At 43.6% G+C, this 22,714-nt stretch overlaps 1 protein-coding gene across 2 annotated transcripts in view; it reads right to left on the bottom strand.

The window, feature by feature from the left end:
• The window catches only part of cntn5 (contactin 5), a 488,559-nt gene that overhangs the window by 231,013 nt on the left and 234,832 nt on the right, over positions 1-22,714 (bottom strand). For both annotated transcript variants that reach the window (XM_045704177.1, XM_045704176.1), the window contains exon 6: positions 18,752-18,847. In XM_045704177.1, the coding sequence (XP_045560133.1) occupies positions 18,752-18,847 (96 nt within the window). The remainder of the gene's footprint in view (positions 1-18,751; positions 18,848-22,714) is intronic.

Raw genomic sequence — 22,714 nt, forward strand, 5'->3', positions numbered from 1 at the left:
TACCTGAGAGGACACCACATTACTGTAGTCTACCTGAGAGAGGACACCACATTACTGTAGTCTACCTGAGAGGACACCACATTACTGTAGTCTACCTGAGAGGACACCACATTACTGTAGTCTACCTGAGAGGACACCACATTACTGTAGTCTACCTGAGAGAGGACACCACATTACTGTAGTCTACCTGAGAGGACACCACATTACTGTAGTCTACCTGAGAGAGGACACCACATTACTGTAGTCTACCTGAGAGGACACCACATTACTGTAGTCTACCTGAGAGGACACCACATTACTGTAGTCTACCTGAGAGAGGACACCACATTACTGTAGTCTACCTGAGAGGACACCACATTACTGTAGTCTACCTGAGAGGACACCACATTACTGTAGTCTACCTGAGAGAGGACACCACATTACTGTAGTCTACCTGAGAGGACACCACATTACTGTAGTCTACCTGAGAGGACACCACATTACTGTAGTCTACCTGAGAGGACACCACATTACTGTAGTCTACCTGAGAGGACACCACATTACTGTAGTCTACCTGAGAGGACACCACATTACTGTAGTCTACCTGAGAGGACACCACATTACTGTAGTCTACCTGAGAGAGGACACCACATTACTGTAGTCTACCTGAGAGAGGACACCACATTACTGTAGTCTACCTGAGAGGACACCACATTACTGTAGTCTACCTGAGAGGACACCACATTACTGTAGTCTACCTGAGAGGACACCACATTACTGTAGTCTACCTGAGAGGACACCACATTACTGTAGTCTACCTGAGAGAGGACACCACATTACTGTAGTCTACCTGAGAGGACACCACATTACTGTAGTCTACCTGAGAGAGGACACCACATTACTGTAGTCTACCTGAGAGGACACCACATTACTGTAGTCTACCTGAGAGGACACCACATTACTGTAGTCTACCTGAGAGAGGACACCACATTACTGTAGTCTACCTGAGAGGACACCACATTACTGTAGTCTACCTGAGAGAGACACCACATTACTGTAGTCTACCTGAGAGAGGACACCACATTACTGTAGTCTACCTGAGAGAGGACACCACATTACTGTAGTCTACCTGAGAGGACACCACATTACTGTAGTCTACCTGAGAGGACACCACATTACTGTAGTCTACCTGAGAGAGGACACCACATTACTGTAGTCTACCTGAGAGGACACCACATTACTGTAGTCTACCTGAGAGAGGACACCACATTACTGTAGTCTACCTGAGAGGACACCACATTACTGTAGTCTACCTGAGAGAGGACACCACATTACTGTAGTCTACCTGAGAGAGGACACCACATTACTGTAGTCTACCTGAGAGAGGACACCACATTACTGTAGTCTACCTGAGAGGACACCACATTACTGTAGTCTACCTGAGAGGACACCACATTACTGTAGTCTGCTATGCTGCTGTAGATAGCCATGTGAGACAACCACACATCACAGTCAAATATATAGAATACGAACAATCCATTCCAGCTAAAAACATGGATATATCGACGAACAACACATCTGAGGACAGAAATATTTTACGCACACATGAAGGTACCCGTAAGCACACATTTCTGATGAAGAAAAAAAAACTAATGTGAAAAAAAAAAGTGTGGATTTGGCGTTTGGGAAATACATTCTTTAACTGCTCATATCAACAGAGGATACAGACGTTCGGGATGCATATCAAATAGCACCCTATTCCCTATGTAGTGCACTAATCAACACTGAAAAGTTATCTGGATGTTAACATCTATATTTTAATCAACACTGAAAAGTTATCTGGATGTTAACATCTATATTTTAATCAACACTGAAAAGTTATCTGGATGTTAACATCTATATTTTAATCAACACTGAAAAGTTATCTGGATGTTAACATCTATATTTTAATCAACACTGAAAAGTTATCTGGATGTTAACATCACTAGTTGCTTGTCTTGTATTTTATTGATGATAAACAGAATGAGATATACCTCATCACTTTTTCTGGCTGGCAGACTCTGCAGCACAGATGTGCATATAAATTAATTATATATAAATTTACTATATATAAATAAACTAGATATATAAATATATATCAATTAAATATATATCAATTAAATATATATCAATTACATTTTCTTACAAATCCAAACCACCATAAAGTAACAAGATTCCACACTGGCTGGGATTATTTTATATTTTTTGCTTTTGCCAATTAACTAAATTGTGTACATTTAACAAATTGATGTCTTATCAGGACAGAGAGAGAGGCTGACATTATGATGTTATGTGTGTGTGTGTGTGTGTCGTGCGTGTGTGTGTGTGTGTGTGTGTCGTGCGTGTGTGTGTGTGTCGTGCGTGCGTGTGTGTGTGTGTGTGTGTGTGTGTGTGTGTGTGTGTCGTGTGTGTGCGTGCGTGTGCGTCGTGTGTGTGTGCGTGCGTGTGCGTGTGTGTGTGTGTGTGTGTCGTGTGTGTGTGTGTGCGTGCGTGTGCGTGTGTGTGTGTGTGTGTGTGTCGTGTGTGTGTGTGTGTGTGTGTGTCGTGCGTGCGTGCGGGCGTGCGTGTGTCGTGTGTGTGTGTGTGTGTGTCATGCGTGCGTGTCGTGCGTGCGTGCGTGTGTGTGTGTCATGCGTGCGTGCGTGTCGTGCGTGCGTGTGTGCGTGTGTGCGTGTGTGTGTGTGTGTGTGTGTGTGTGTGTGTGTGTGTGTGTGTGTGTGTGTGTACAAAACCCAACAACAGGCCAGTGTTCCAAATGGCATCCTATTCCCTTCATAAAGGTGCCGTTTTGGGACACGACAATGTGACTCTTTAAATGCTTTACTAATAACTGCTGTTGTTGATGAAGTTTCTGACTCCTCCAAGGCAAAGACCAGTTTTATCTTATAGACACAACAAATAACTGCAGATTACATAAAAGTGTGTTTAGGCTTAAACCTCAAAGCCACTGATATTTCTTTACGGAGTGCGTGGAGTACAAAAAACAGAAGAGAAATCACTCAATTCACTTGAAACTTGGGAATACATTTATATTCAGGAAGAAGCACCGGACTGATTGACACAACTGGAAGAAACTGCTGCAACTAACGCACTCAGAAATCACCCAGTTGTTAATAACTTCACAGAAGTATATTCCTCTTGATCAGAAACTAGAAACTAGAACAGGTCCTTGATATGGAGCCAAATTATTTAAAATCGTAAACCGGTTTCACATCCCACTGCGTCCAAATTGAATCCTCCTACAACACAATCCAAATAAGGAAATATAAAACAATGTTCTCTGTATTAACGCGTTATTAATTTATCCTCACTTTCATAACACCTCTAAATAGTATTACTCGTTAAATGGGGCAACCTGCGGTTCAAACAACAAAGCAATCTCCCCACTACTGTTTAGATACATGAGGGATGGGCGATGGGGCTGAATAAATGTAACCTCTTTAAAATTCGTAGACAGCTACGGATACCGACTTACCATCTACGTACGGAATAAGTAAACAATTATACATTTAACCATGTTTTGAGTCTATACACTCTGTTTGTTTACAATTATATTGGTTACAAACAATGGAGCAAAACAACCTTATATTTTAGGTTCTGATGGGGTACGAGAGTTTATCTAAGTTCATGAGGCGTACAGTAAGTTATATTCTTCAACAATCAATGGCGATATCTCCTTAAATTTAAAGTCTAAAAATGGGTGCATTATTCACACGTTGCCGCTTTAAACAAGCTCTCAAATATGACATGGATGCTATTCATGTCCACGTTGATCTACAACCTTCACAAGGATATATTGTATAAACAGGATCAAACCTGCAAGGTCACTGTTTGACATGAAATCTCATTGTTCTGTAGTCACCTTCACATTAAATGGTAAATATGAATTCACTCAATCAAAACACTCTTGCTGCAGTCTCTGTAACATTCAATCAAAACACTCTTTCTACAACCTCTGTAACACTCAATCAAAACACTCTTGCTGCAGTCTCTGTAACACTCAATCAAAACACTCTTTCTACAACCTTTGTAACACTCAATCAAAACACTCTTTCTACAGCCTCTGTAACACTCAATCAAAACACTCTTTCTACAACCTCTGTAACAGAAAATCAAAAAACTCTTTCTACAACCTCTGTAACACTCAATCAAAACACCCTTTCTACAGTCTCTGTCAATCAAAACACTCTTTCTACAACCTCTGTAACACTCAATCAAAACACTCCTGCTGCAGTTTCTGTAACACGAGGCACTCAATCCTTTTTGCCCTTCCCACAATCCTGCTCCATTTCTATAATGCTGTACTGTGTCCCAAATATAACATTATTCCCTATATATTGCCTATGGGCCCTGGTCAAATGTAGGGCACTACCCTATGGGCCCTGGTCAAAAGTAGGGCACTACCCCTATGGGCCCTGGTCAAAACTAGGGCACTACCCAAAGGGCCCAGGTCAAAAGTAGGGCACTACTGCTATGGACCCTGGTCAAAAGTAGTGCACTATCCTATGGGCCCTGGTCTAAAGTAGTGCACTACCAAGGGAATGGGGTTCCATTTAGAACACAATCCTGTTCTGAAAGAGTAAACATTTTTTTATTTTTTTTATTTTTTTCACCTTTATTTAACCAGGTAGGCTAGTTGAGAACAAGTCCTTTATTTAACCAGGTAGGCTAGTTGAGAACAAGTTCTCATTTACAATTGCGACCTGGCCAAGATAAAGCAAAGCAGTTCGACACATACAACAACACAGAGTTACACATGGAGTAAAACAAACATACAGGCAATAATACAGAAGAAAAATAAGTCTATATACAATGTGAGCAAATGAGGTAAGATAAAGGTCATGGTGGCAAAGTAAATACAATATAGCAAGTAAAACACTGGAATGGTAGATTTGCAGTGGAAGAAAGTGCAAAGTAGAAATAGAAATAATGGGGTGCAAAGGAGCAAAATAAATAAATACAGTAGGGGAAGAGGTTGTTGTTTGGGCTAATTATAGATGGGCTATGTACAGGTGCAGTGATCTATGAGCTGCTCTGACAGCTGGTGCTTAAAGCTAGTGAGGGAGATAAGTGTTTCCAGTTTCAGAGATTTTTGTAGTTCATTCCAGTCACTGGCAGCAGAGAACTGGAAGGAGAGACGGCCAAAGGAGGAATTGGCTTTGGGGGTGACCAGAGAGATATACCTGCTGGAGCGCGTGCTACAGGTGGGTGCTGCTATGGTGACCAGCGAGCTGAGATAAGGGGGGACTTTACCTAGCAGGGTCTTGTAGATGACCTGGAGCCAGTGGGTTTGGCGACGAGTATGAAGCGAGGGCCAGCCAACGAGAGTGTACAGGTCGCAGTGGTGGGTAGTATATGGGGCTTTGGTGACAAATCGGATGGTACTGTGATAGACTGCATCCAGTTTATTGAGTAGGGTGTTGGAGGCTATTTTGTAAATGACATCGCCGAAGTCGAGGATCGGTAGGATGGTCAGTTTTACGAGGGTATGTTTGGCAGCATGAGTGAAGGATGCTTTGTTGTGAAATATTCTAGATTTAACTTTGGATTGGAGATATTTGATGTGAGTCTGGAAGGAGAGCTTACAGTCTAACCAGACACCCAGGTATTTGTAGTTGTCCACATATTCTAAGTCAGAACCGTCCAGAGTAGTGATGCTGGACAGGCGGGCAGGTGCGGGCAGCGATTGGTTGAAGAGCATGCACTTAGTTTTACTTGTATTTAAGAGCAGTTGGAGGCCACGGAAGGAGAGTTGTATGGCATTGAAGCTCGTCTGGAGGTTAATTAGCACAGGGTCCAAAGAAGGGCCAGAAGTATACAGAATGGTGTCGTCTGCGTAGAGGTGGATCAGAGACTCACCAGCAGCAAGAGCGACATCATTGATGTATCCAGAGAAGAGAGTCGGCCCAAGAATTGAACCCTGTGGCAGCCCCATAGAGACTGCCAGAGGTCCGGACAACAGGCCGTCCGATTTGACACACTGAACTCTATCAGAGAAGTAGTTGGTGAACCAGGCGAGGCAATCATTTGAGAAACCAAGGCTGTTGAGTCTGCCGATGAGAATGTGGTGATTGACAGAGTTGAAAGCCTTGGCCAGGTCGATGAATACAGCTGCACAGTAATGTCTCTTATCGATGGCGGTTATGATGTCGTTTAGGACCTTGAGCGTGGCTGAGGTGCACCCATGACCAGCTCTGAAACCAGATTGCATAGCGGAGAAGGTACGGTGGGATTCGAAATGGTCTGTAATCTGTTTGTTGACTTGGCTTTCGAAGACCTTAAAAAGGCAGGGTAGGATAGATATAGGTCTGTAGCAGTTTGGGTCAAGAGTGTCCCCTCCTTTGAAGAGGGGGATGACAGCAGCTGCTTTCCAATCTTTTGGAATCTCAGACGACACGAAAGAGAGGTTGAACAGGCTAGTAATAAAGGGTTGCAACAATTTTGGCAGATATTTTTCGAAAGAGAGGGTCCAGATTGTCTAGCCCGGCTGATTTGTATGGGTCCAGATTTTGCAGCTCTTTCAGAACATCAGCTGACTGGATTTGGGAGAAGGAGAAATGGGGAAGGCTTGGGCGAGTAGCTGTGGGGGGTGCAGTGAGGGGTGCAGTGATGTTGACCGGGGTAGGGGTAGCTAGGTGGAAAGCATGGCCAGCCGTAGAAAAATGCTTATTGAAATTCTCAATTATAGTGGATTTATCGGAGGTGACAGAGTTTCCTATCGTCAGTGCAGTGGGCAGCTGGGAGGAGGTGTTCTTATTCTCCAAGGACTTTACAGTGTCCCAGAACTTTTTTGAGTTTGTGTTGCAGGAAGCACATTTCTGCTTGAAAAAGCTAGCCTTGGCTTTTCTAACTGCCTGTGTATATTGGTTTCTAACTTCCCTGAAAAGTTGCATATCACGGGGGGCTGTTCGATGCTAATGCAGAACGCCACAGGATGTTTTTGTGTTGGTTAAGGGCTGTCAGGTCTGGGGAGAACCAAGGGCTATATCTGTTCCTGGTTCTAAATTTCTTGAATGGGGCATGCTTATTTAAGATGGTGAGGAAGGCATTTAAAAAAAAATAACCAGGCATCCTCTACTGACGGGATGAGGTCAATATCCTTCCAGGACACCCGGGTTATTACCCTAACCCTAACCTAACCCTAACCCTAACCCATTAGGCTAACCCTAACCTAACCCTAACCCATTAGGCTAACCCTAACCTAACCTAACCCTAACCCATTAGGCTAACCCTAACCTAACCCTAACCCAACCCTAACCCTAACCCCACCCTAACCCCACCCTAACCCCAACCTAACCCTAACCCTAACCCCACCCTAACCCTAACCCCACCCTAACCCTAACCTAACCCTAAGCCTAATCCCACCCTAACCCCACCCTAACCCCAACCTAATCCTAACCCTAACCCCACCCTAACCCCACCCTAACCCTAACCCCACCCTAACCCTAACCTAACCCTAACCCTAATCCCACCCTAACCCCACACTAACCCCACCCTAACCCCAACCTAACCCTAACCCCAACCTAACCCTAACCCTAACCCTAACCCCACCCTAACCCTAACCTAACCCTAACCCTAATCCTAACCCCAACCTAACCCTAACCCCACCCTAACCTAACCCTAACCCCACCCTAACCTAACCCTAACCCCACACCTAACCCTAACCCCACCTTAACCTAACCCCACCCTAACCCCACCCTAACCCCACCCTAACCCTAACCCCACCCTAAACCTAACCCTAACCCCACCCTAACCCTAACCTAACCCTAACCCTAACCCCACCCTAACCTAACCCCACCCTAACCCTAACCCCACCCTAACCCCACCCTAACCCTAACCCCACCCTAACCCTAACCCCACCCTAACCTAACCCTAACCCTAACCCCACCCTAACCCTAACCCCAACCTAACCCTAACCCTAACCCCACCCTAACCCTAACCTAACCCTAACCCCACCCTAACCCTAACCCTAACCCCACCCTAACCTAACCCCACCCTAACCCTAACCCCACCCTAACCCTAACCCTAACCCTAACCCTAACCCCACCCTAACCTAACCCTAACCCTAACCCCACCCTAACCCTAACCCTAACCCCACCCTAACCTAACCCTAACCCTAACCCCACCCCTCCACCATTGTCTCAAAACCTAACCCCACCCTAACCCTAACCCCACCCTAACCCCACCCTAACCCTAACCTAACCCTAACCCCACCCTAACCTAACCCCACCCTAACCCTAACCCCACCCTAACCCTAACCCCATCCCACCCTAACCCCACCCTAACCCTAACCCCACCCTAACCTAACCCTAACCCTAACCCCACCCTAACCTAACCCTAACCCCACCCTAACCTAACCCTAACCCTAACCCCACCCTAACCTAACCCTAACCCCACCCCTCCACCATTGTCTCAAAACCTAACCCCACCCTAACCCTAACCCCACCCTAACCCCACCCTAACCCTAACCTAACCCTAACCCTAACCCCACCCTAACCTAACCCCACCCTAACCCTAACCCCACCCTAACCTAACCCCACCCTAACCCTAACCCCATCCCACCCTAACCCCACCCTAACCCCACCCTAACCCTAACCCCACCCTAACCCTAACCCCACCCTTACCCTAACCCCACCCCACCCTAACCCCACTCTAACCCTAACCCCACCCTAACCCCACCCTAACCCCACTCTAACCCTAACCCCACCCCACCCTAACCCCACCCCACTCTAACCCCACCTTAACCCCACCCTAACCCTAACCCCACCCTAACCCCACCCTAACCCCACCCTAACCCTAACCCCAACCCCACCCTAACCCCACCCTAACCCTAACCCTAACCCCACCCTAACCCCAACCCCACCCTAACCCCACCCTAACCCCACCCTAACCCTAACCCTAACCCCACACCCCACCCTAACCCCACCCTAACCCTAACCCTAACCCCACCCTAACCCTAACCCCACCCTAACCCTAACCCCACCCTAACCCCACCCTAACCCCACTCTAACCCTAACCCCACCCTAACCCTAACCCCACCCTAACCCCACCCTAACCCACCACCCTAACCCCACCCTAACCCTAACCCATGTCAATCACTACTGATCTTATTTCCCAACCTGGCAGGCCAAGGTGTGATGTTCATTTAACATCAATCCGACTGATCAGATCGCTAGCGCTGCGGGGAAAAACTCATGTAAAAATATATACACAAACACTGAGTCAGAAATGAATATGCCATGGCTATTAGACGTAGTGCGACAGAAAGCAACAGAGCAAATGGAAAACCTATTGCACAAGCGGAACAGTCGGAGCCATCAAGGAGAAGTCTTTAGCTCTATAGGACTAGACAGGGACTTATTCATCAGGGGAATACTGTGTTGTGAACTGTTTTCAATCTTAAAAATGTTTCTGTCAGTGAACATCTGTGGCTGATTTCTACCCTCTCCCCGGTCCCACCATGAAATGCAATCTGGCATGGAGGCATGGAGGCAGGAGAAGAGAAGAGAAGAGGACAGGAGAGGACAAGAGTGGAGAGGAGAGGAGAGGAGAGGAGAGGAGAGGAGAGGAGAGGAGAGGAGAGGAGAGGAGAGGAGAGGAGAGGAGAGGAGAGGAGAGGAGAGGAGAGGAGAGAAAGGGAAGAGGAGAGGTATCTGAGGCTGACAGGCTCTTGGCAGGCCATCCCGAGGGGCCACTCCAGCCGTGGAACAGTAGGATTCTGGAAGAGAGCTGAGCCAAACAGAAAGTGTATATCCCAAATGTCACCCTATTTCATATTTAGTGCACTACTTTTGACCAGCACCCATAAGGCTCTGGGCAAAAGTAGTGTGACTTTATAGGGAATAGGGTGACTTTTGTGATGTATACAAAAACCTAGATGATTCATGACCAAGGAGATCAGATCATCTCAAAGCAGAGCGTACATTAGAGGACAACTGCAGTGAGATGTGAAATACGTCAATAAACGCTGTCACCTCCCACGCTGCTGTGTCTGCGTGAAAAAATTATGGATTTACATTTCTAATGACCCGGTAAATTACCCGGTCAATTTGAGCTCTTGCGTCAAATTGAGCGTCGGCTGTGAAGTAATCACAGTTGGAGAATGATAGCTAGGCTAACATGATGAATGATAGCTAGGCTAACATGATGAATGATAGCTAGGCTAACATGATGAATGATAGCTAGGTTAACATGATGAATGATAGCTAGGCTAACATGATGAATGATAGCTAGGCTAACATGATGAATGATAGCTAGGCTAACATGATGAATGATAGCTAGGCTAACATGATGAATGATAGCTAGGTTAAAGCAGGCTAACATGATGAATGATAGCTAGGCTAACATGATGAATGATAGCTAGGCTAACATGATGAATGATAGCTAGGCTAACATGATGAATGATAGCTAGGCTAACATGATGAATGATAGCTAGGTTAACATGATGAATGATAGCTAGGCTAACATGATGAATGATAGCTAGGCTAACATGATGAACGATAGCTAGGTTAACATGATGAATGATAGCTAGGCTAACATGATGAATGATAGCTAGGCTAACATGATGATTGATAGATAGCTTAACATGATGAATGATAGCTAGGTTAACATGATGAATGATAGATAGGTTAACCTGTTGGGGCTAGGGGGCAGTATTTGCACGGCCGGATAAAAAACGTACCCGATTTAAACTGGTTACTACTCTTGCCCAGAAACGAGAATATGCATATAATTAGTAGATTTGGATAGAAAACACTCTAAAGTTTCTAAAACTGTTTGAATGGTGTCTGTGAGTATAACAGAACTCATATGGCAGGCCAAAACCTGAGAAGATTCCATACAGGAAGTGCCCTGTCTGACAATTTGTTCTCCTTCTGTGGCATCTCTATCGAAAATACAGCATCTCTGCTGTAACGTGACATTTTCTAAGGCTTCCATTGGCTCTCAGAAGGTGCCAGAAAGTGTAATGGGGTGTCTGCAGTCTCTGGGCTAAGTACAGCAGCTCTGTTTGTTACTGGCCTGCCTGGGAACAGTGACACTGGAGATGCGCGGTCACGAGAAGTCGCCATGTTTTTCTTTCAGCCTTTGAATGAATACAATGTCACCCGGTTGGAATATTATCGCTATTTTATGAGAAAAATAGCATAAAAATGTGTTTTAAAAAGCGTTTGATATGCTCCGAAGTACAGTAATGGAATATTTTGATTTTTTTTGTCACGAAATGCGCTCGCACGTCACCCTTCGGATAGTTACCTGAACGCATGAACAAAACGGTGGTATTTGGATATAACTATGGATTATTTGGAACCAAAACAACATTTGTTGTTGAAGTAGCAGTCCTGGGAGTGCATTCTGACGAAGAACAGCAAAGGTAAACCCGTTTTTCTTATAGTAAATCTGAGTTTGGTGAGGGCCAAACTTGGTGGGTGTCTAATTAGCTAGCCGTGATGGCCGGGCTATGTACTCAGAATATTGCTAAATATGCTTTCGCCGAAAAGCTATTTTAAAATCTGACACCGCGATTGCATAAAGGAGTTCTGTATCTATAATTCTTAAAATAATTGTTATGTATTTTGTGAACGTTAATCGTGAGTTCTGAACATCACATGCTAATGTAAAAAGCTGGTTTTTGATATAAATATGAACTTGATTGAACAAAACATGCATGTATTGTATAACATAATGTCCTAGGTGTGTCATCTGATGAAGATCATCAAAGGTTAGTGCTGTCTTCTGGGTTTTTGTGACATTATATGCTAGCTTGAAAAATGGGTGTCTGATTATTTCTGGCTGGGTACTCTGCTGACATAATCTAATGTTTTGCTTTCGTTGTAAAGCCTTTTTGAAATTGGACAGTGTGGTTAGATTAACGAGAGTCTTGTCTTTAAAATGGTGTAAAATAGTCATATGTTTGAGAAATTGAAGTAATAGCATTTCTAAGGTATTTGAATAACGCGCCACAGGATTCCACTGGCTGTTACGTAGGTGGGACGATTTCGTCCCGCCGGCCCTAGAGAAGTTAACGAGAGTCTTATCTTTAAAATGGTATAAAATAGTCATATGTTTGAGAAATTGAAGTTATAGCATTTATGAGGTATTTGTATTTCGCGCCACGCAAGCGTCCCGCCTTGCCCAGGGAGGTTAACTGACTTACTGAGTTAAATAAAGATAAAATAAATAAAAAATATATAGTGCAGTACTTTTAGGATGGCCCACCTCTGGTCAAAACGTGTACAGTTTATAGAGAATAGTGTGAAATTTGGAAGGCACTTTGGTCTTCACTGCAGAGGGCTGAGCTCAGCAGAAATCACCCTGCTGTTGTTTGGTCTGTGCTGCAGAGGGTTTGGTCTGTGCTGCAGAGGGTTTGGTCTGTGCTGCAGAGGGTTTGGTCTGTGCTGCAGAGGGTTTGGTCTGTGCTGCAGAGGGTTTGGTCTGTGCTGCAGAGGGTTTGGTCTGTGCTGCAGAGGGTTTGGTCTGTGCTGCAGAGGGCTGAACTCAGCAGAAATCACCCTCCTGTTGTTTATCCTCATCTTGCCAAGTGTATATAAAGTGAACTAAACACTAGTTTGGTCCCAAATAGCATGCTATTCCCTATATAGTGCACTACTTTTGACCAGAGATGTATGGGCATTTTAGGACCCCAGCAACTAAATCCAATGTATGTAAACCATGAGTTTATCAAATTGAAGAACGATAGCTCCGTGGTTTTTAAAGTGGCAATCTGTAGTTGAAAAAATAAAACTGTTATGGGAAACAGCTGAGAGACGGGCCCGGAGAAACAGGAAACAGCTGAGAGACGGGCCCGGAGAAACAGGAAACAGCTGAGAGACAGGCCCGGAGAAACAGGAAACAGCTGAGAGACGGGCCTGGAGAAACAGGAAACAGCTGAGAGACGGGCCCGGAGTAACAGTTAACAGCTGAGAGACGGGCCCGGAGTAACAGGAAACAGCTGAGAGACGGGCCCGGAGAAACAGGAAACAGCTGAGAGACGGGCCCGGAGAAACAGGAAACAGCTGAGAGACGGGCCCGGAGTAACAGGAAACAGCTGAGAGACGGGCCTGGAGAAACAGGAAACAGCTGAGAGACGGGCCTGGAGAAACAGGAAACAGCTGAGAGACGGGCCTGGAGAAACAGGAAACAGCTGAGAGACGGGCCCGGAGAAACAGGAAACAGCTGAGAGACGGGCCTGGAGAAACAGGAAACAGCTGAGAGACGGGCCTGGAGAAACAGGAAACAGCTGAGAGACGGGCCCGGAGTAACAGGAAACAGCTGAGAGACGGGCCCGGAGTAACAGGAAACAGCTGAGAGACGGGCCCGGAGTAACAGGAAACAGCTGAGAGACGGGCCTGGAGAAACAGGAAACAGCTGAGAGACGGGCCCGGAGTAACAGGAAACAGCTGAGAGACGGGCCTGGAGAAACAGGAAACAGCTGAGAGACGGGCCTGGAGAAACAGGAAACAGCTGAGAGACGGGCCCGGAGTAACAGGAAACAGCTGAGAGACGGGCCCGGAGTAACAGGAAACAGCTGAGAGACGGGCCCGGAGAAACAGGAAACAGCTGAGAGACGGGCCCGGAGTAACAGGAAACAGCTGAGAGACGGGCCCGGAGTAACAGGAAACAGCTGAGAGACGGGCCCGGAGTAACAGGAAACAGCTGAGAGACGGGCCTGGAGAAACAGGAAACAGCTGAGAGACGGGCCTGGAGAAACAGGAAACAGCTGAGAGACGGGCCTGGAGAAACAGGAAACAGCTGAGAGACGGGCCTGGAGAAACAGGAAACAGCTGAGAGACGGGCCTGGAGAAACAGGAAACAGCTGAGAGACGGGCCTGGAGAAACAGGAAACAGCTGAGAGACGGGCCTGGAGAAACAGTAAACAGCTGAGAGACGGGCCTGGAGAAACAGGAAACAGCTGAGAGACGGGCCTGGAGAAACAGGAAACAGCTGAGAGACGGGCCTGGAGAAACAGGAAACAGCTGAGAGACGGGCCTGGAGAAACAGGAAACAGCTGAGAGACGGGCCTGGAGAAACAGGAAACAGCTGAGAGACGGGCCTGGAGAAACAGGAAACAGCTGAGAGACGGGCCTGGAGAAACAGGAAACAGCTGAGAGACGGGCCTGGAGAAATGTAACCACTCTCAAATGAATAGACAGAGTTATGGATGCAAGGACTGACCATCCATGATATCAAAATGTATAGTTTTAACCACATTATGAGGCTATATTGTGTTTGTTTACAATTACATTGTTTATAAACATTGGAGTAAAAAAAAAGCAGATATTTTGAGTTCAGATTGGGTACAACGGTTGAACTCCATTATTCATAAATCAATGGGTATAGCGTTTCAGCATAACAAAACAATCCCCAAACAAAACCCATCTGTTTAAGCTGGATATTTAAGATTGAAGTTATTTAAAGTTTAAGGTGAATTTAAAATGTTTAAGCTGGATATTTAAGATTTAAGTTATTTAAAGTTTAAGGTGAATTTAAAATGTTTAAGCTAGATATTTAAGATTTAAGTTATTTAAAGTTTAAGGTGAATTTAAAATGTTTAAGCTGGATATTTAATATTTAAGTTATTTAAAGTTTAAGGTGAATTTAAAATGTTTAAGCTAGATATTTAAGATTTAAGTTATTTAAAGTTTAAGGTGAATTTAAAATGTTTAAGCTGGATATTTAAGATTTAAGTTATTTAAAGTTTAAGGTGAATTTAAAATGTTTAAGCTAGATATTTAAGATTGAAGTTATTTAAAGTTTAAGGTGAATTTAAAATGTTTAAGCTAGATATTTAAGATTTAAGTTATTTAAAGTTTAAGGTGAATTTAAAATGTTTAAGCTAGATATTTAAGATTTAAGTTATTTAAAGTTTAAGGTGAATTTAAAATGTTTAAGCTAGATATTTAAGATTTAAGTTATTTAAAGTTTAAGGTGAATTTAAAATGTTTAAGCTAGATATTTAAGATTTAAGTTATTTAAAGTTTAAGGTGAATTTTAAATGTTTAAGCTAGATATTTAAGATTGAAGTTATTTAAAGTTTAAGGTGAATTTTAAATGTTTAAGCTAGATATTTAAGATTGAAGTTATTTAAAGTTTAAGGTGAATTTAAAAGTCGGTATTACTGACGTGTCAACTTCTGTCCGTAGCTTCCCAACGGCGTTTGAGACTCCCACAAGCCGCGGAAGACTCTGACGGTAACCCGGTACCAGATAAAAAACATTTATGGAAGTATACACTGAGTGGACAAAACATTAAGAACATCTTCCTAATTTTGAGTTTCAACCCCCCTCACACCACTTCTGCCTTCAGAACAGCATCAATTCGTCAGGACGTGGACTCTACAAGGTGTGGAAAGTGTTCTCCAGGGATGCTGGCCCATGTTCACTCCAATGCTTCCCACAGTTGTGTCCAGTTGGCTGGATGTCCTTTGGGTGGTGGACCATTCTTGATACATACAGGAAACTGTTGATCGTGAAAATCCCGGCAGCGTTGCAGTTCTTGACACAAACCGGTGCACCTGGCACCTACTACCATACCCCGTTCAAAGGCACTTCAATATTTTGTCTTTCCCATTCACCCTCTGAATGGAACACATACACAATCCATGTCTCAATTGTCTCAAGGCTTAAAAATCCTTCTTTAACATGTCTCCTCCCCTTCATCTACACTGATCGAAGTGGATTTAACAAGTGACATCAATCAATAAGGGATCATAACCTGGATTCAGCAGGTGTTCTTAATGTTTTGTACAGTCAGTGTATCTGTTTTTCCATGTATGAATCTGTTATTCAATGTGTTTCTATGGACTAATAGCAGTAAGGACCATCTGTTATTCAATGTGTTTCTATGGACTAATAGCAGTAAGGACCATCTGTTATTCAATGTGTTTCTATTGGCTAATAGCAGTAATCTGTTATTCAATGTGTTTCTATTGGCTAATAGCAGTATGCCAAATGCAATGTTTCATCATCATTTTAGTATGTTTATATATATGTATATATGTATATATGTGTATATGTATATATGTGTATATGTATATATGTATATATGTGTATATGTGTATATGTATATATGTATATATTTATACCTACAGGGGTCCTAGAATTCCAAATCAAATAGCTAAATGATGCTTACTATGACCATCATAAAACAATTCCATATAGCTTAGTAGAACCCATCGCCGGGCCCAATTCCATATAGCTTAGTAGAACCCATCCCCAGGCCCAATTCCATATAGCTTAGTAGAACCCATCCCTGGGCCCAATTCCGTATAGCTTAGTAGAACCCATCCCCGGGCCCTCAGACCTTAAAGGTTTATTAATTGGGGCAAGGGGGCAGTATTTGCACGGCCGGATAAAAACGTACCCGATTTAAACTGGGTACTACTCTTGCCCAGAAACGAGAATATGCATATAATTAGTAGATTTGGATAGAAAACACTCTAAAGTTTCTAAAACTGTTTGAATGTGTCTGTGAGTATAACAGAACTCATATGGCAGGCCAAAACCTGAGAAGATTCCATACAGGAAGCGCCCTGTCTGACAATTTGTTGTCCTTCTGTTGCATTTCTATCGAAAATACAGCATCTCTGCTGTAACGTGACATTTTCTAAGGCTTCCATTGTCTCCCCGAAGGCGCCAGAAAGTGGAATGGGGTGTCTGCAGTCTCTGGGCGAAGAACAGCAGGAGAATTTGTGAGGTCAGGCTGGGAACAGTGACACTGGAGATGCGCATTCATGAGAATTCTACATTTTTTTTCTTTCAGCCTTTGAATGAATACAACGTCGCCCGGTTGGAATATTATCGCTATTTTACGAGAAAAATAGCATAAAAGTTGATTTTAAACAGCGTTTGACATGCTTCGAAGTACGGTAATGGAATATTTTGAATTTCTTTGTCACGAAATGCGCTCGCGCATCACCCTTCGGATAGTGACTTGAACGCACGAACAAAACGGCGGTATTTGAATATAACTATGGATTATTTGGAACCAAAACAACATTTGTTGTTGAAGTAGAAGTCCTGGGAGTGCATTCTGACGAAGAACAGCAAAGGTAATCCAATTTTTCTAATAGTACTTCTGAGTTTGGTGAGCCCCAAACTTGGTGGGTTTCAAATTAGCTAGCCGTGATGGCCGGGCTATCTACTCAGAATATTGCAAAATGTGCTTTCGCCGAAAAGCTATTTTAAAATCTGACACCGCGATTGCATAAAGGAGTTCCGTATCTATAATTCTTAAAATAATTGTTATGTATTTTGTGAACGTTAATCATGAGTAATTTTGTAAATTCACCGGAGGTTTGCGGGGGGTATGCTAGTTCTGAACATCACATGCTAATGTAAAAAGCTGGTTTTTGATATAAATATGAACTTGATTGAACAAAACATGCATGTATTGTATAACATAATGTCCTAGGAGTGTCATCTGATGAAGATCATCAAAGGTTAGTGCTGCATTTAGCTGTGGTTTTGGTTTTTGTGACATATATGCTTGCTTTGAAAATGGCTGTGTGATTATTTTTGGCAGGGTACTCTCCTGACATAATCTAATGTTTTGCTTTCGCTGTAAGGCCTTTTTGAAATCGGACAATGTGGTTAGATTAACGAGAGTCTTGTCTTTAAAATGGTGTAAAATAGTCATATGTTTGAGAAATTGAAGTTATAGCATTTTTGAGGTATTTGTATTTCGCGCCACGCGATTCCACTGGCTGTTGACAAGCGTCCCACCTAGCTCATAGAAGTTAAGGTGCATCTCATGTTTCTACAGTCTCAGTAACGGTTCAGTAAGAGAAAGCACAGAGCAATACAATACTAAACTCCTATAGGTGTGCTAGATATGATGAGATTGGGAAATATTACCTGGAGAATGAGGTGGAGGGGAACACATGAGGAGGGTTAGGGGCCAGGGGTTAGGGGTTAAGGTCTTACCTGGAGAATGAGGTGGAGGGGAACACATGAGGAGGGTTAGGGGCCAGGGGATAGGGGTTAAGGTCTTACCTGGAGAATGAGGTGGAGGGGAACACATGAGGAGGGTTAGGGGTTAGAGGTTAGGGGCCAGGGGTTAGGGGTCAGGGGCCAGGGGCCAGGGGTTAGGGGTTAAGGTCTTACCTGGAGAATGAGGTAGAGGAGAACACATGAGGAGGGTTAGGGGTTAGCGGTTAGGGGCCAGGGGTTAGGGGTCAGGGGCCAGGTGTTAGGGGCCCGGGGTCAGGGGCCAGGTGTTAGGGGTCAGGGGCCAGGTGTTAGGGGTCAGGGAACAGGGGCCAGGGGTTAGGAGCCAGGGGTTAGGGGCCAGGAGTTAGGGGTCAGGGGCCAGGGGTTAGGGGTCAGGGGCCAGGGGTTAGGGGTCAGGGGCCAGGTGTTAGGGGTCAGGGGTTAGGGGTCAGGGGCCAGGGGTTAGGGATTAGGGGTCAGGGCCAGGGGTTAGGTGGCCAAGGGGTTAGGGGCCTTGGGCCAGGATCTTACCTGGAGAATGAGGTGGAGGGGTACACATGAGGAGGGTTAGGGGTTAGAGGTTAGGGTCAGGGGCTATGGGTTAGGGGTTAGGGGTTAAGGTCTTACCTGGAGAATGAGGTGGAGGGGTACACATGAGAAGGGTTAGGGGCCAGGGGTTAGGGGCCAGGGGTGAGGGGTCAGGGGCCAGGATCTTACCTGGAGAATGAGGTGGAGGGGTACACATGAGGAGGGTTAGGGGTTAGAGGTTAGGGTCAGGGGCTATGGGTTAGGGGTTAAGGTCTTACCTGGAGAATGAGGTGGAGGGGTACACATGAGCACCACTCCTTGTCCTTCCCTTACAGACACGCCTCCTCTCGTCCTCCCGCTGAAGGACCCCAGATCTGCACCAGAACACAACAATAATATTAACAGCATTAATATTTGCTTTTCTACACAGTTATAGTTATATACAATGCTATTCTACACAGTTATAGTTATTTACAATGCTATTCTACACAGTTATAGTTATTTACAATGCTATTCTACACAGTTATAGTTATTTACAATGCTAATCTACACAGTTATAGTTATTTACAATGCTATTCTACACAGTTATAGTTATTTACAATGCTGATCTACACAGTTATAGTTATTTACAATGCTTTTCTACACAGTTATAGGTATATACAATGCTATTCTACACAGTTATAGTTATTTACAATGCTATTCTACACAGTTATAGTTATTTACAATGCTATTCTACACAGTTATAGTTATTTACAATGCTATTCTACACAGTTATAGTTATTTACAATGCTAATCTACACAGTTATAGTTATTTACAATGCTATTCTACACAGTTATAGTTATTTACAATGCTATTCTACACAGTTATAGTTATTTACAATGCTATTCTACACAGTTATAGTTATTTACAATGCTATTCTACACAGTTATAGTTATTTACAATGCTAATCTACACAGTTATAGTTATTTACAATGCTATTCTACACAGTTATAGTTATTTACAATGCTGATCTACACAGTTATAGTTATTTACAATGCTTTTCTACACAGTTATAGGTATATACAATGCTATTCTACACAGTTATAGTTATTTACAATGCTATTCTACACAGTTATAGTTATTTACAATGCTAATCTACACAGTTATAGTTATTTACAATGCTATTCTACACAGTTATAGTTATTTACAATGCTAATCTACACAGTTATAGTTATTTACAATGCTATTCTACACAGTTATAGTTATTTACAATGCTATTCTACACAGTTATAGTTATTTACAATGCTATTCTACACAGTTATAGTTATTTACAATGCTATTCTACACAGTTATAGTTATTTACAATGCTAATCTACACAGTTATAGTTATATACAATGCTATTCTACACAGTTATAGTTATTTACAATGCTATTCTACACAGTTATAGTTATTTACAATGCTAATCTACACAGTTATAGTTATTTACAATGCTATTCTACACAGTTATAGTTATTTACAATGCTAATCTACACAGTTAAAAAGGACACACCCCTGGTTACTGTCTAAGGACACACCCCTGGTTACTGTGTAAGGACACACCCCTGGTTACTTTCTAAGGACACACCCCTGGTTACTTTCTAAGGACACACCCCTGGTTACTGTCTAAGGACACACCCCTGGTTACTGTCTAAGGACACACCCCTGGTTACTGTCTAAGGACACACCCCTGGTTACTTTCTAAGGACACACCCCTGGTTACTGTCTAAGGACACACCCCTGGTTACTTTCTAAGGACACACCCCTGGTTACTGTCTAAGGACACACCCCTGGTTACTGTCTAAGGACACACCCCTGGTTACTTTCTAAGGACACACCCCTGGTTACTGTCTAAGGACACACCCCTGGTTACTGTCTAAGGACACACCCCTGGTTACTTTCGAAGGACACACCCCTGGTTACTGTCTAAGGGCACACCCCTGGTTACTGTCTAAGGACACACCCCTGGTTACTGTCTAAGGACACACCCCTGGTTACTGTCTAAGGACACACCCCTCGTTAGTCTATACAAGATCTGTTGACTCAGGTCAGAGATCAATTCAACACATTAATCGATGCTTAGAGTAGACACCATTCCATTGGCTCTCTGTTTCTTTGGATGTGTCCCAAATTACACCCTATACACAGAGAATAGGGTTCCTATAAATGGAATAGTGTTCCTATACAAGGAGTATGGTTCCTATACAGATAATAGGGTTCTTATACACATATAATAGGGTTCCTATACAGGGAATAGGGTTCCTATACAGAGAATAGGGTTCCTATACAGAGAATAGGGTTCCAATAGAGGGAATAGGGTTCCTATAGAGAGAATAGGGTTCCTATAGAGAGAATAGGGTTCCTATAGAGAGAATAGGGTTCCTATAAATGGAATAGGGTTCCTATACAGAGAATAGGGTTCCTATACAGAGAATAGGGTTCCTATAAATGGAATAGGGTTCCTATACAGAGAATAGGGTTCCTATACAGGGAATAGGGTTCCTATAGAGAGAATAGGGTTCCTATACAGAGAATAGGGTTCCTATACAGAGAATAGGCTTCCTATACACATATAATAAGGTTCCTATACAGAGAATAGGGTTCCTATAAATGGAATAGGCTTCCTATACAGAGAATAGGGTTCCTATACAGAAAATAGGGTTCCTATACAGAGAATAGGGTTCCTATACAGAAAATAGGGTTCCTATACAGGGAATAGGGTTCCTATACAGAGAATAGGGTTCCTATACAGAGAATAGGGTTCCTACAGTTAGGGTCCACCTATGATCTATGAATGTTGTTCCATTCCTTAGAAGGACCAGTACCAGTAGCAGCATGGTTAGACTCCTATACAATACACAGGCCTAACGGAAAACACAAACACTGCATCTACATCCTGACACTATAAATACTGTATCACTGTTAGTTGCCCCTTTGAGGGCTTGGATTTAAAGGAAACAAATTCTGATCAATATGTAGATTAATAGTATCTACACAAAGCTATGATTAAGGACACAAGACATGGCTCCTCTACTCAAGTGACCAATCACATTACGATTCTGCAATCACCAATCTGTGTATCCTGCGTCCCAAATCGCACGCTCTTCCATAGGCCTCTGGTTAAAAGTAGTGCACTATTTAGTAAAGAGTGTGCCATTTGGGATGCATGCCTAGTCTACAATTCAGCGGCACTCTGTCATCCAAGTGAAGCAGGTTTTTCCACCACGACGTGATCATCTGTTAACAGGCGGATTGTAAACAATCGTTACTAAGGTCAGCCTTCACATGAGAAATAGCAACAGGCTAACCACTACGAAGGTCAGCCTTCACATGAGAAATAACAACAGGCTAACCACTACGAAGGTCAGCCTTCACATGAGAAATAACAACAGGCTAACCACTACGAAGGTCAGCCTTCACATGAGAAATAGCAACAGGCTAACCACTACGAAGGTCAGCCTTCACATGAGAAATAACAACAGGCTAACCACTACGAAGGTCAGCCTTCACATGAGAAATAACAACAGGCTAACCACTACGAAGGTCAGCCTTCACATGAGAAATAACAACAGGCTAACCACTACGAAGGTCAGCCTTCACATGAGAAATAACAACAGGCTAACCACTACGAAGGTCAGCCTTCACATGAGAAATAACAACAGGCTAACCACTACGAAGGTCAGCCTTCACATGAGAAATAACAACAGGCTAACCACTACGAAGGTCAGCCTTCACATGAGAAATAGCAACAGGCTAACCACTACGAAGGTCAGCCTTCACATGAGAAATAACAACAGGCTAACCACTACGAAGGTCAGCCTTCACATGAGAAATAGCAACAGGCTAACCACTACGAAGGTCAGCCTTCACATGAGAAATAACAACAGGCTAACCACTACGAAGGTCAGCCTTCACATGAGAAATAGCAACAGGCTAACCACTACGAAGGTCAGCCTTCACATGAGAAATAACAACAGGCTAACCACTACGAAGGTCAGCCTTCACATGAGAAATAACAACAGGCTAACCACTACGAAGGTCAGCCTTCACATGAGAAATAACAACAGGCTAACCACTACGAAGGTCAGCCTTCACATGAGAAATAGCAACAGGCTAACCACTACTAAGGTCAGCCTTCACATGAGAAATAACAACAGGCTAACCACTACGAAGGTCAGCCTTCACATGAGAAATAACAACAGGCTAACCACTACGAAGGTCAGC

Source organism: Salmo salar, chromosome ssa20, assembly GCF_905237065.1.
Source record: "Salmo salar chromosome ssa20, Ssal_v3.1, whole genome shotgun sequence".
NCBI classification, from domain to species: Eukaryota; Metazoa; Chordata; class Actinopteri; order Salmoniformes; family Salmonidae; genus Salmo; species Salmo salar.